The sequence below is a fragment of the Aegilops tauschii genome, chromosome 7 (assembly GCF_002575655.3).
Source record: "Aegilops tauschii subsp. strangulata cultivar AL8/78 chromosome 7, Aet v6.0, whole genome shotgun sequence".
Lineage (NCBI taxonomy): Eukaryota > Viridiplantae > Streptophyta > Magnoliopsida > Poales > Poaceae > Aegilops > Aegilops tauschii.
In genome coordinates this window covers 12,389,622-12,403,209 of record NC_053041.3, presented here as the reverse complement: position 1 = coordinate 12,403,209, position 13,588 = coordinate 12,389,622, and the positions used below count along the sequence as shown (strand labels likewise).

Below are 13,588 nucleotides of genomic sequence, written 5' to 3'. Positions count from 1 at the left end.
TACAACAGAAAGACAAAAGAAATCAATGAAGGGAAAGCAGCAGTGCAAAAGAATACCTATGGGGCAAGAACTCGCACACCAAGTAACGTACCCACTATCCAATCAAATTAGCTGATGGGTTAAGCAAAAGTGCAAAAATCCAAAGGTAGAAGGATGAGTAGTAGGGACGTGGGCATCGTTGGTTGGATTACCCGGCCGGCGTCTCCACCTTCCTGACCGAAAGGAAAGCCAGCACGGGACTGTTGTGCACCTGATCAGATCCCACTCGATACAACCAATTCCCCAACAGAGAGAGAGAGAGAGAGAGAAGGACGACCACCGCCATCTCGACCATGCTACAGGGCACCAGACCGATTCACACCGAGCCACAGTCAGAGAGAGCCTACAGAGCCCGGCGGACACGCTGAAGACCGGAGGTCGAAGCAGAGGACCAGATCACACGCGGAGATCGCTTCCTTTCTTTTCTGGCCGCCGCGCTGTACGGTTGCCAAGGGCATAGATTGGTCCTTTATGAGCCGTACTTTGAGCGTGCCGGGCTCCTACCGTTTGTTCTTCAGTTCAAGCGCGTGCCGTCGTTGATGTGTCATTCAGCTCTCACCGCCCTTGTTGATCATTGGCGGCCGGAGACACACAGCTTCCATCTCCCTTGTGGCGAGCTGAAGGTGACGTTGGAGGACTTTGCCATGATCACCGGGCTTCCCATTGACGGCAAGGCTCTCACCGGACGAGTGGACAACATGAACTGGCGTGCGAGGGTTACCGCTCTCATCGGTGACTGCTCGACCTCTCTTAGCGGCCAGGGAAGGACTAACAACAGGACAAACGGCGTCCCATTCCCTTGGCTCCAGCATCATAGGCCGGGATGCCCTGCAGGTGCCAATGAGGAGATCGTGGAGCAGTATCCTCGAGCGTACGTGTGGCACCTCCTATCACATGTGGTCTTTGGAGACTGCTCGGGAGACGTTGCTCCTTGGATGTTTCTTGACTTCTTGGCCGACTGGGACGAGAAGTACAGCCGGGGGTCCGCTGGGCTCGCCTACTTATACCGCCAGGTAACAAGTTATGCAAATATTCATTAAGCATGGTAGTATGTTTTCATGGATTCCTACAAAGAGCACTCCTCCAACTCTTATAAATGTCAGTAGCATGATAGCATGGTAGTATGTTTTCATGGATTCCTACAAAGAGCACTCCTCCAACAAGTTATGCAAATATTCATTAAGCATGGTAGCATGGTAGTATGTTTTCATGGTAGTATGTTTTCTCGCCCGTGCTAGACTATGCAAGTCCTTTTAAGAAATAGGAAGAAAGAAATCACAGTTTGATTGTTCGTTTGCAGCTGGACGTCACATGTAGGAAAACCACCAAGAGGCCATGCATTGGTAAATCACACATATACAACCCTAGATCTAGATCTACCATCCATCAAATCCATTGATTTCACACAAAAAGGAGCACAACTAGGGTTTGCATAAAAGGAACCAATGCCATCAAATAAGTTGATTCCAACCAACCAAAAAGAAGAGAGTGGGTGAGGTACCTTGAGTGATGAAAATGGCCTCAATCCACCGGAGAAAACTCACGCAATGGAGATGAATTTGATGGAGCCCTAGGATGGGGGAGAGAGGGGGGGAGAGGGGCTCAGCTCGGGGAAGAAAGGATTTGGGGGCGAATGGGTGGCTTGTGGGGCCCACCAAACCCCCCAGCCATTGGTTTTGTGCATTCAACACCCTACTGCCACCGTCTCTGGCGGTAGGCTGCCTAACCCTACCGCCACGGTCTGTGGCGGTAGCCACTTATCCACGTCAGCAGGCAGACGGCACCGTCGACGTTGACCTGGTCCCTACTGCCATCACCTGTGGCGGTAGGACGTTTTAGCCTACCGCCAGCTCGGGTGGCGGTAGGAAAAGGGTCAGATCCGAATTTTTTTCCGGATAGGGGTCAGATGCGGCTAAACTTGGGCAAAAGGGTCAAAACTGTGAATTTGGCCTCCAACAGCTGGGTGGATGGAGCAGACAACCTCCAGCACCCGGGTAGCCCTGATAACGCGCAACAGACGCCCAGACAGAGGAAGGGTTGACCATACGAGGCTTTACAGCGTCACCTGTTCATTCTTTGTTTTTGACTTGGTAACATCCGCCCCCTCCGGTCTGCCTGGAACAACCGAGTAGACACAAAGAGGGCCATCATCTGACACCTTAGCCACCACCCATGGCAAGCATGTCTAAAACATGTCAGACGAGGGGCCCCGGCTGCACCCGCGGCCCACGCTTCATAGACCCTAGAGCCGTCGCCACAGTGAGCGTCTGACCGGCGTGATCGGACGACATGGAGGGCGCCAGGCAGGTAGCGGTGTGCGCCACGGACGGATTGGACAACACGGAGGGTGTCGGAGGGCATGGATGACCCCAGAAGGCGGCTCCCCAATATACTTTAAAGGAGTAAGAGCAAGTACGATAGTGGACTATAAGCCTGCTTACATGGCATTTTTGCCTATGTGGAGGAGAGAGACAAAGAAAAAGTGAAGGAGTGGGCTCTAATGCAAGACCTAAGCTCTATGCGTGCTCCTAAGCAGAAACATTCAATGAGAGGAAAGAGATAGAGAGAAAGTGAAAAAATATGAACTTATAGCCAACCTTATAGCCCGCTCTATTATATGTCCAATTAATAATGCTAACTCTTGGTGCCATGGCATGTCCATATAGCCAGCAGCTGGCTATACTATTAACCATGCTCTAACAGGTCACCCACGTATCATTGAATGTATTTTTTTTATTTGGAAAGTTAACGTGCATGGAAATTGGTACGGAACAGTCCACGGTTAATACCATGATCGACATGAACCATTGTTCCTTAGAAAAACATGAACAATTGTTGCCTAACTTGCTCGTGCATTCAAGAAGAAAAGGTGAATATAAGATATATCTATACAGTAATTATACACTAGCACATACATTTGATATGTAATCACTTAGATCAGCCGAGCAGTCCCTTGCTATATTGCTGATTCTCTTCTTGCATTTGTCATTTGAATTTCCTCACCAACGGATGAATTGTCACCAACACTTGCTGCTGGCTTTGTATTACGCTTCCTAGCCTTATGAGCCCAATTGGCGAGGCCTTCAGATATACTTTCATCAAACATGGCTTTCTTGAACGAACTTCCCATCTCCATTGGTACAAAGAATACAAAATTAGCATCAAGCTCACACAAGAGGTAGTTAGAAAACATCAACAACAATTTACGGTTACACCAATAGTTGAGCCACAAAAAATGGCATAAAGTTACCACTTCGATGTACACTTCATAACATGCTATTTTTTACTTGACCAACCTAACATTGTATGAAATTTGATAGTTCACGAAGTTAAAGTAATTTACCAAAGGTACCTGAATAAGATAAGTTAGTGCGAACCCGATTGAATTTAGCCAACTTACTTGAGATATGAGAGCATACAGAGGGAGGGTGCTGTATCCACAGAGGAGTTGGCCGATGACACTAAAAGTACATACACTAATGTGAGTTCATGCTTCCTTGAAAATTCAAAATGTTGTAATTTACAAATATTACAGCTTACCTTATCACCAGACGAGCAATAGCATATGCTGGTTTTCCCATAATACATGATTTAAATCCATATGTTACCTACAATGGTTGGTGAGTTCTAAGTTGAGTTTATTGTTGCATTTTACATATATATAGAAAATAAATATAGAACTGGTAGTTATGGTCTAGATGTTTGGGTATTTGATTGTATCAATCCTTTCCATGGTAAATTACAAGGACATATTTTTATATAACATTGGTACATCATGTAATTCTTAATTATTTCCAAAGTCCAGTATATCTTTGGTATGGTGAGAAGGAATTAGCTAATTGTTCTTACCAGCAGCCAGAAGAAAAATGCAATCTCAAATGCATTTTGGAACAAGATGATATGGATCAATAGAAGGACTAGTTTAGGCCGGTGAAACCAAAAGAATTCATCTGAAAGAGCTACAACTAGTTCCCCTTCTATTGCAGTATTCTTCTGGGCAACGTCGATAGCTAGCTCCGTGATAATATGCTCCAGCTTACTTCCAACCAAAAGTAGCAACTGTACGGAATAAAACACGTCTACTATGTTATGATTGTACTAGTGAATTTAAAATTTATATAGTACATATATCTATTATCAAACTTCTCATTTTTTCTGAAAAAAACACAATAGTAGTATTATTTAAATTATCGTAATTATTAGGTCCAAAAAATAAAACTTGTAGGTGCAAATGCTTTTAAACATGTATCTCTTTTGTATAAAGCATATGATGTCTACTTACAATGAAAGGGGCTATAGATATCCAAATGTAGACATGCCATCCTATAATGACAACGACAAAAGAGAGCAATATTAGTCTTTCACATAAGGCATAACAATTAAATTAAATCTAGAGAGATATAAGTGATACAAGCATGATAGCCATACTCCACTAGTATTGCATCTTATTCCCATCTTATCTATGCACACTTTTAAAATTTGAAGTAGTACTCATTCAACATAGCAACCAACCATGAACATTAAGTAGCAAGAATATCATCAACATAGCCCAAAGGTACCAGCTGCGACAAGAGACGAGTCAATCATTGATCAGTCATCCGGACTATGTGATAATAAATACTATGCATACTAACATAGTAGCTTCGCACATTTACCTTATGCCAACAACTTTCTTGAAATCCCCTTCTAGTGCTCTATTCATGTAATTGTAAAAGTTGAATTTTAGATGCCCCTTGCTGTGTTTCTACCAAAAGAATAAAAGGAAAAAAAACTGTGAACTTCTTCTATGCAACATGAACAAATTAGGGACATGTATGAAGTTGTATATCTGACTACCATGACGAAGCCAAGTCGCAGGGTTGTGTAGTCCTCTTCGGTGACTGATCCGTAGAATTGTTTGAAGAAAGAACGCTGAAGTAAAGGGCAAATAGTATATTTGTTATTGAACTGGTGTTAACAACATAAATGTGCTAATATTTTAAGATGCAAGGGAAATAAGCTACCAGCCAACCGAATATTTCCCATCGTCTTCCATGACCTTTAAAGTGTTTTTTGATAAATTTGAATTCTTGCACATGTCTGACCATTTGAGGACCTACAAATTCGCTCCAAGACCACAAATTAAGCATGGCTTTACATCTTAATGGGAAACAAATGTGTAGTTAGATTGCTAAAATAGGGGGTTTGTATGTTTATACCATTATCGTCGCTTTGCTGGATCTTGTCCTCCCAGTGTTTCCATTTTCTTGTCTGAATGGAAAGAACAAAATATCTATAGAAAGGAAACGTGATAATCCATTTTGAACACAAATTAAGGTTCATATTTAGAATACCTGTGTGATTCCAAGAATAATTGTAATAGCACTAAGAATCACATGGGTAGCCGCTAAGACGAAGATAAATATGTGTAACTGATGGATAGCTTGGATCGAAAGAATTGGAACTTTGCCCTGAGGAATATGACATCATTATGAATAGTAGATTGTAAGCAGCGCTCGCTTATGAAAGATGAAGAGCAACCATAGGAAAATGACAATATGCTTCTTACCAACACTTAGAAAATCACAATATTGTAAACTTAGTTTTTGAGATAAGCTTGTCAACATCAGTTCAAAATGTCTAAACTCGCTATTTCCTAAAAAATGCGTGCGTGGCCATATAGTTTAGACATTGCACGTAGTTCAACCAATGTTTTAAATAGCTGGCTATGGAAAATAGCGGCTGGCCTTGAAATCAGCTATAGCGGGCTATAGCAGGCTATAGCGGGCTATTTGTGAAGGCGACCATTTAGCGGCACCCTGCTGAAAAGGCTATAGCGGGCTATAGCTCGAGCTATAGCCGGCTATTTGAAACTATGAGTTCAACTAATTTTCAATGAAGGAAGTACCAATCATGGTGAATAAAAAATTAAGGTCAGACGAAAGCCTGGCTAGCTTTGAACGTTTCCGGTAAACGACGGGGGTAAACAATGAAGACATCTCTGTTTTTATTTACTTTGTATATTAACTTTGTCAAGTCTATATAAACATTTACAATAACTTTATATGTGATGTGAAAATATACTTAATGATGAATTTATTGGTATTTATTCAGTTTGACTTAAGACAAAGCTAATATATAGAGTAGATGTTAATAGATCTTTCTAAAAACATGGTCAAAATTACACAACTTGGGTTTAGAGATAATTAATATAGAGAGTAAATGAAAATAGAGGGAGTACGTGCGTGCCTTATTGAGGCAATAGTCACTGGAGGCGCCTCCACCTGCCAGGAGTCTCCTCGTGCTGCCCACCACACCGGTGAACACGGTGGCGCCCGCGGCATAATGCTGCACGCTCTTGGCGGCACCGGCGCCGTTGCGCGGGCACGGCAGGAGGTGCTGCATCAGGCTCTCCCGGACGCATATCTTCTGCGTGGCTCCCTGGAACACGGTGAGCAGTAGGGAGATGAACCCCAGCAGCATCAGCTCTGCAGCAAAAGCAACCGGTGTTAGGTAGGACCGCCGGAAGGCATGTCATGTACTCATGATGATGGTGGTGTGGGGCCAATTATGTACCTTCTTTGACCTTGAGCAGGGCCTCGTACAGCGGCTTCCGGCGGCCTTTTGTGAGCCTCTGCTTATATACATGCAGAAGTAGTTCAAACGGTTTAGGTACCTTGCATGGTGGTGGTGGATGCATGAAGAGCTGAGTTAATGGTGGACGATGCAGACCTTGCCGAGGCGGTGGAGCAGGCGCTCGAAGAGCAGGGAGATGAGGACGATGACGGAGCACACGGACGCGACGATCCACGTCGGCGTGCGCTCCAGCGTTATCTCCGCTGCCCCGCCGCCACCAGCTCCTCCAGCCATGGCTGCCAAAGCCCAGCAGGAGCAGGTTGCCCGATCAGACCGAAGGGGACGCTACCTGTCCTTAAACTTTGACTTGAGCATTAGATAGAGGAAGACAAAGTCTCACAAACACCACCACCATCATGGCCTCAAGAAACCGGTGTGCTGTGCCCTTTCCATGCGGCCAACCGTCGGGCAGTATGAGTATGACGACGACAGGGACAACGACGTGGCGAGAAAGAAAAACATGGACCAAGCCTGCCTCCAACGGTCCAAAACAAGGTGAATCTGGTGAAGAGCATTCTGCCTCTGACGTGCATTGGATATCTATCAAAGCTACGTACGTCTCTATTTAATGTCTATATCCAAGCCAGCATCTTATCTGCTCCCATTTAACAACTAGCAAGTCGATCTGTAGTAAGTTGGCTGGTGTTGGACCTGAAAAAAAAAATGCCTTGTTTGAGTAGGATCTGCCAGGTCAATGATAGCAAATATACATTAGAAGCTACACCTTGGCCCACTCGGACGACACTAAATCCCCATCCAGATGAACCCTATACCGCTGGGTCCTCATGCTCGCGCTTGCACCGGTGCGGAGGAGGACGCCCAAATCCTAGGTGCAGGAGGAGGCGATGACTGATAGTCTACAAGTGCACATGGTTTGGTTGTAGCATTTTCGAAGTAAGATTATCGATCCCACATGGAGCACAGGAATTAGGCTTTTGCTCTTTGTAAAGAATTATTTAGCTTTGTGCCTGCAGATAATTGTAGACTTGAAGAAGAGTGAGGGCGGATTAAATAATAATTGAGCAAAATGATGATGTGTAACTGAATAGCATGAAAATAAAATAAAGGCAAGGACGGTAAAGAGCTGTGAAACAACAGAAGTAAAAAAGGCGTTATCAGGGGATCCGGAATCCCCATTGGTATGTTTCTAGTACTACTAAACATAAGCATAGCATGGAGTGGATACTTAGCCACCGTTGACGATTATGCTGGGCGGAGCCGGGTACAGAACACGTTCTACTCGTGGTAGACTTTGCGCCACACACGCCACCATCATAGCCTCCCCCAGAGGGTTACAACTCATGACAATTATGGGTTTACCCCGTGGACGCGGCCTCACTAAAGGTTCTCCGTGATCCCCGATCACTTCTAAAGGTTAGGAGCACTAGGCTCTTACTATCACCTCGAATTACCTCCACATCCTAAACCTATGCAAAGATAGTGCTATATTTCGTGGCCTACAAAGGCCTAAATGCTGAGTGGCCCCCCTTCACAACATTCATGAAGATATTAAACTAAGCATTCAACATGTGATCTCATATCCACATTATACGTTTCAGATCCTACACATACCAAGGTTCATCCATATCCCCGAGAATTAGGGGTTTACTCACACATAAGAACAACAAGCATCATGAGGACAGTAATGGGATACATGGATGAGTGATTCAACCGATACACCGAAGGATCCACTAGGGTTCTTGATGTTGCAGATGATAAGGATATGGATGATGATGATGATGGAGATGTAGATGTTGTTGATGATGCCGTTCCTCCCGTGGTGAGAGGAATCCCCTTCTATTCCTGGTCGATCATCCCTCCGGATGGGATCCGGACGCTAGAGTTCTGCCTTCTGGATGAGTTTATGGAATCTCCGTTCATCCCCTCCACAATCCGTTTCCATGCGATGAAAATAGTTGATCCCTTGGAGGCAGTGGCATGCCAAACGACCGCTCATGCGAGCGCTCGCGGTCGCATGGAAGGCCATCGTTCGTCCTGGTGGTGCAACGACGGCTATATCTTTGGCCTTCTTCCTTGTTTTTTTTCTATGGAATGTGTTTATCACCTTTAATACGTGATTCCACTGCCATATTTGGGCGTTTCTCCATAAAATTAATATTGCTCCCAAAAGATGTAACTTGAAGGATTACCAACAAAAAGAAGTGCATGAACGCGGTAAAATTCCACAAAGACCACCTTGCAGGCACACAATATAAGGGCAAAACATCACGTAAATTGGACTCATCAATGACCGCGTGCATTGGTGGGTCCGGGAGACCAGCTCCTTGCGGCGGTGCTTCAACGCTCCCACCGCTCCCTCACGTCGACGAACAACGACGCGTAGCGGCTCCACGGCAAAAAATGCCAAAGCGCTCCAGCTCGCCATCGAGCAGTCGGAGCACAAGACTACGACGGAGGCAGAGGCCAATGGGAAGGCCATGCGGGTGGCCAAGGCGCAGGAGCGCGCGGTTGGGAGAATGACCGGCCACATCTCCACTCAGACCCGTCCAACGGCGGGGAGGACTCCAGCTTCGCCTCCGTCGTGCCTCTAGCCGCCGACACATCACGTAGGGGTGCAGTCGCACCGACCACCTCATGGTGAAGGGGGTCGCGACATAATGGTGATTTCCTCCCCCTTTCTCAGTCTCTCGATTTTATCGAGTTCTTTTTAATATCAATTTGTACTGTCCGGCGATGAACTGTGATCTTATGGTTGTTCGATGACTACCAGTATGTGAATTATACCAGTTTGTTGCTATTTGTGTTGATCTACGTAGTTTCTAGTTTTGTGTTGTATGGGTTGCATGGATATAGAGGTTTAGATATGAGGGAGACGGATGGGGATGCAGCAAAATGAGTGGTGATTGGTCGTGGTCCAGGGATATTTGAGGGGCCGGATTAGCTAGATGCGGTTGTAGATGCTTTCAACCAACTGCTGGTCATCAGTCAGACAGACAAATACTTGCAGGAAAGATAATACCCATTTCAATCCATATTAATTGTCGCTGATTTAGTACAAATTGGGGAACTGGACTATAGATGCTCTTGTACACAAGTTGATTAATACAAGTCCGGTCATCAGTCCCGTCACTCATTTGAACATTTCAAATTTTATTCTAAAAATTCCTAATCTGAGTACTACACATAAGACCACCTACATCTGGACTCCTCAAACGCTCCCTAAACGTCCGGTCGGATGGTCCGGTCAGTGATCGATCACAAAAACATGACCCAGTCGGGCGCCTCAAGCCGACCCTATGACTGGGATGACTGACAACCCTCATATCCAATCCAAATATAGGGCGGATATGGGGAGACCTGGATGCGCCCGAGCACGTCCGCCATGTCGGATGCAACCCACGCAGGCCCACCCTAACCCCACATATATTCATCCTCACTGCAGCGCCCGGGCCTAACTCTGGCCACTCTACTCCAATCCGCCCCAAACTCTATTTCGACGATCTCCGACCTTCCCCGGCATGACGGGCAGTGGATCCAACTACGAGATCTCCCTTTTTTGTCGACTGGAACCTCATCCCGTGTGGGCTCGAGGAGGAGATAGCCATCCGCATGGCTCTCTGTCGCTACCAGGAGGAGTCCGTCCGACCGTGATTGGACTTGATCTAGTGAGAAACCATTGCGTTCATGCAAATGACATTTGGATCCGGCGGGAGGCGCGTGACCGCCGCCTCGCCGGACGCAGTGCGGTCCGTCTGGCGCCCCAACGCTGATACGTCTCCGTCGTATCTACTTTTCCAAACACTTTTGCCCTTGTTTTGGACTCTAACTTGCATGATTTGAATGGAACTAACCCGGACTGACGTTGTTTTCAGCAGAATTGCCATGGTGTTATTTTGTGCAGAAACAAAAGTTCTCGGAATGACCTGAAAATCAATGGAGATTATTGTTGGAAAATATTAAAATACTGGCGAAAGAATCAAGGCCAGGGGCCCACACCCTTTCCACGAGGGTGGGGGGCGCGCCTGCCTCCCTGGGCGCGCCCCCTCCCTCGTGGCCCCCCTGGAGCTCCACCGACCTCAACTCCAACTCCATATATTCGTGTTCGGGGAGAAAAAAAATCAGAGAGAAAGATTCATCGCGTTTTACGATACGGAGCCGCCGCCAAGCCCTAAACTCTCTCGGGAGGGCTGATCTGGAGTCCGTTCGGGGCTCCGGAGAGGGGAATCCGTCGCCATCGTCATCATCAACCATCCTCCATCACCAATTTCATTGTGCTCACCGCCGTGCGTGAGTAATTCCATCGTAGGCTTGCTGGACGGTGATGGGTTGGATGAGATTTATCATGTAATCGAGTTAGTTTTGTTAGGGTTTGATCCCTAGTATCCACTATGTTCTGAGATTGATGTTGCTATGACTTTGCTATGCTTAATGCTTGTCACTAGGGCCCGAGTGCCATGATTTCAGATCTGAACCTATTATGTTTTCATGAATATATGTGAGTTCTTGATCCTATCTTGCAAGTCTATTGTCACCTACTATGTGTTCTGATCCGGCAACCCCGAAGTGATAATAATCGGGACCACTCCCGGTGATGACCGTAGTTTGAGGAGTTCATGTATTCACTATGTGTTAATGCTTTGGTCCGGTACTCTATTAAAAGGAGGCCTTAATATCCCTTAGCTTCCATTAGGACCCCGCTGACACAGGAGGGTAGGACAAAAGATGTCTTGCAAGTTCTTTTCCATAAGCACGTATGACTATATTCGGAATACATGCCTACATTACATTGATGAATTGGAGCTAGTTCTGTGTGACCCTATGTTATGATTGTTACATGATGGACCGCATCCGGCATAATTCTCCATCACCGATCCAATGCCTACGAGCTTTTCACATATTGTTCTTCGCTTATTTACTTTTCCGTTGCTACTGTTACAATCACTACAAAACCCAAAAATATTACTTTTGCTACTGTGACCGTTACTTCCATACTACTTTGCTACTAAATACTTTGCTGCAGATATTAAGTTATCCAGGTGTGGCTGAATTGACAACTCAGTTGCTAATACTTGGGAATATTCTTTGGCTCCCCTTGTGTCGAATCGATAAATTTGGGTTGAATACTCTACCCTCGAAAACTGTTGCGATCCCCTATACTTGTGGGTTATCAAGACTATTTTCTGGCGCCGTTGCCGGGGAGCATAGCTCTATTCCTTGAGTCACTTGGGATTTATATCTTCTGGTCACTATGAAGAACCTGAAAGACGCGCAAACAAAAATTTATCCCTCAACTACGAGGGGAAGTAAGGAACTCCCATCTAGCTCTGCACTTGATTCACCTTCTGTTTTGAGTAAACTTGCGACACCTAACCTGCTTCTGCTATTAATTCTGATATGTCGCATGTTATTGATGATGCCACTTCTGCTATGCATGATACTTATGATGAAACTACTTCTATGCTTGATACTACTGTGCCACTTGGTGAATTTCTTGATGAACAACTTGCTAGGGCTAGAGAGAATGAAATTATTGAAACTGATAATATTGATGAAAGTGATAATGAAGACTCTCCCCCTAAATATGAATTGCCTGTTGTGCCTGAGGGCTATGTTATCGATGAAGAAACTGATAGAGACTTTCTTGCTTGCAATGATAGAAGTGATCTTAAGAAATTATTAGCTAAGCTTAAACAAAAAACTATGAATGCTAGAATGAAATATGATCCTGCTTATGCTACTTCACCTATCTTTGTTACTGATAAGGATTATGAATTCTCTATTGATCCTGATATAATTACTTTGGTTGAGTCTGATCCTTTTTATGGCTATGAATCTGAAACTGTTGTGGCACATCTTACTAAATTAAATGATATAGCCACCCTGTTCACTAATGATGAGAATACTCGCTACTATTATATCCTGAAAATATTTCCGTTCTCATTAAAGGGTGATGCTAAGATATGGTTTAATTCTCTTGATCCTGGTTGTGTGCGTAGTCCCCAGGATATGATTTATTACTTCTCTGCTAAATATTTCCCTGCTCATAAGAAACAAGCTGCTTTAAGGGAAATATATAATTTTGTGAAAATTGAAGAAGAGAGTCTCCCACAAGCTTGGGGGAGGCTTCTCCAATTACTTAATGCTTTGCCTGATCATCCTCTTAAGAAAAATGAAATACTTGATATCTTTTATAATGGACTAACCGATGCTTCCAGAGACCACCTGGATAGTTGTGCTGGTTCTGTTTTCAGGGAAAGAACACCAGATGAAGCTGAAATTCTATTGAATAATATGTTGACCAATGAAAATAATTGGACACTTCCTGAACCAACTCCTAAGCCAACTCCGAAGAAAAGGGGTGTTCTATTTCTTAGTCCTGAAGATATGCAAGAGGCAAAGAAATCTATGAAAGAAAAAGGTATTAAAGCTGAAGATGTTAAGAATTTACCTCCTATTGAAGAAATACATGGTCTTAATTTACCACCTGTTGAAGAAATATATGATCTTAATTCATCACCTATTGAAGAAACTCATGGTCTTGATAACCCGACACAGGTAGTAAAGGTAAATTCTCTCTATAGATATGATAAAGTTGAAATCCCTTCTACTAAGTTTGCTAGCCAATGTTTGGATGAGTTTGATAACTTTATGGTTAAGCAAGAAGATTTTAATGCTTATTTTGGTAGACAATTAAAACAAAATGCTTATATGATTGAACACTTGGGTGATTATATGTCTAGAGTTAAAGGTGAACTTAAACTCATTAGGAAACATGCTTCTACGGTTACCACTCAAGTAGAACAAGTACTTAAAGCTCAGAATGATTTGCTCAATGAATTGAATAATAAGAATAATGATTTTGCTGTTAGAGTGGCTACTAGAACTGGTAAAATGACTCGGGAACCTTTGTATCCTGAAGGCCATCCTAAGAGAATTGAGCAGGATTCTCAGAGAAATAATTTAGATGCACCTA

At 44.3% G+C, this 13,588-nt stretch overlaps 1 protein-coding gene across 1 annotated transcript; it reads right to left on the bottom strand.

The window, feature by feature from the left end:
• Positions 1–2,802: 2,802 nt before the first annotated feature.
• Positions 2,803–7,013, bottom strand: LOC109777617 (MLO-like protein 1). The gene is made up of 14 exons (XM_020336227.4): positions 6,751–7,013; positions 6,595–6,652; positions 6,268–6,506; positions 5,373–5,489; positions 5,238–5,289; positions 5,043–5,134; positions 4,876–4,950; positions 4,695–4,783; positions 4,552–4,601; positions 4,322–4,362; positions 3,889–4,098; positions 3,580–3,647; positions 3,440–3,500; positions 2,803–3,169 (listed from the first exon to the last, which is right to left on the bottom strand). Exons 1-14 carry the CDS (start codon positions 6,886–6,888, stop codon positions 2,996–2,998), a joined length of 1,464 nt encoding a protein of 487 aa, XP_020191816.1. The 5' UTR covers positions 6,889–7,013; the 3' UTR covers positions 2,803–2,995.
• Positions 7,014–13,588: the final 6,575 nt, after the last annotated feature.

Bases quoted from the DNA above. Each gene is read 5' to 3' on its own strand.
- LOC109777617 (XM_020336227.4), bottom strand. From the start codon at position 6,888: ATGGCTGGAGGAGCTGGTGGCGGCGGGGCAGCGGAGATAACGCTGGAG. The intron at 6,653-6,750 runs GTCTGCATCGTC...GTATATAAGCAG, and splicing joins TGCTCCACCGCCTCGGCAAG to AGGCTCACAAAAGGCCGCCG. The intron at 3,501-3,579 runs GTAAGCTGTAAT...ATGTACTTTTAG, and splicing joins ATTGCTCGTCTGGTGATAAG to TGTCATCGGCCAACTCCTCT.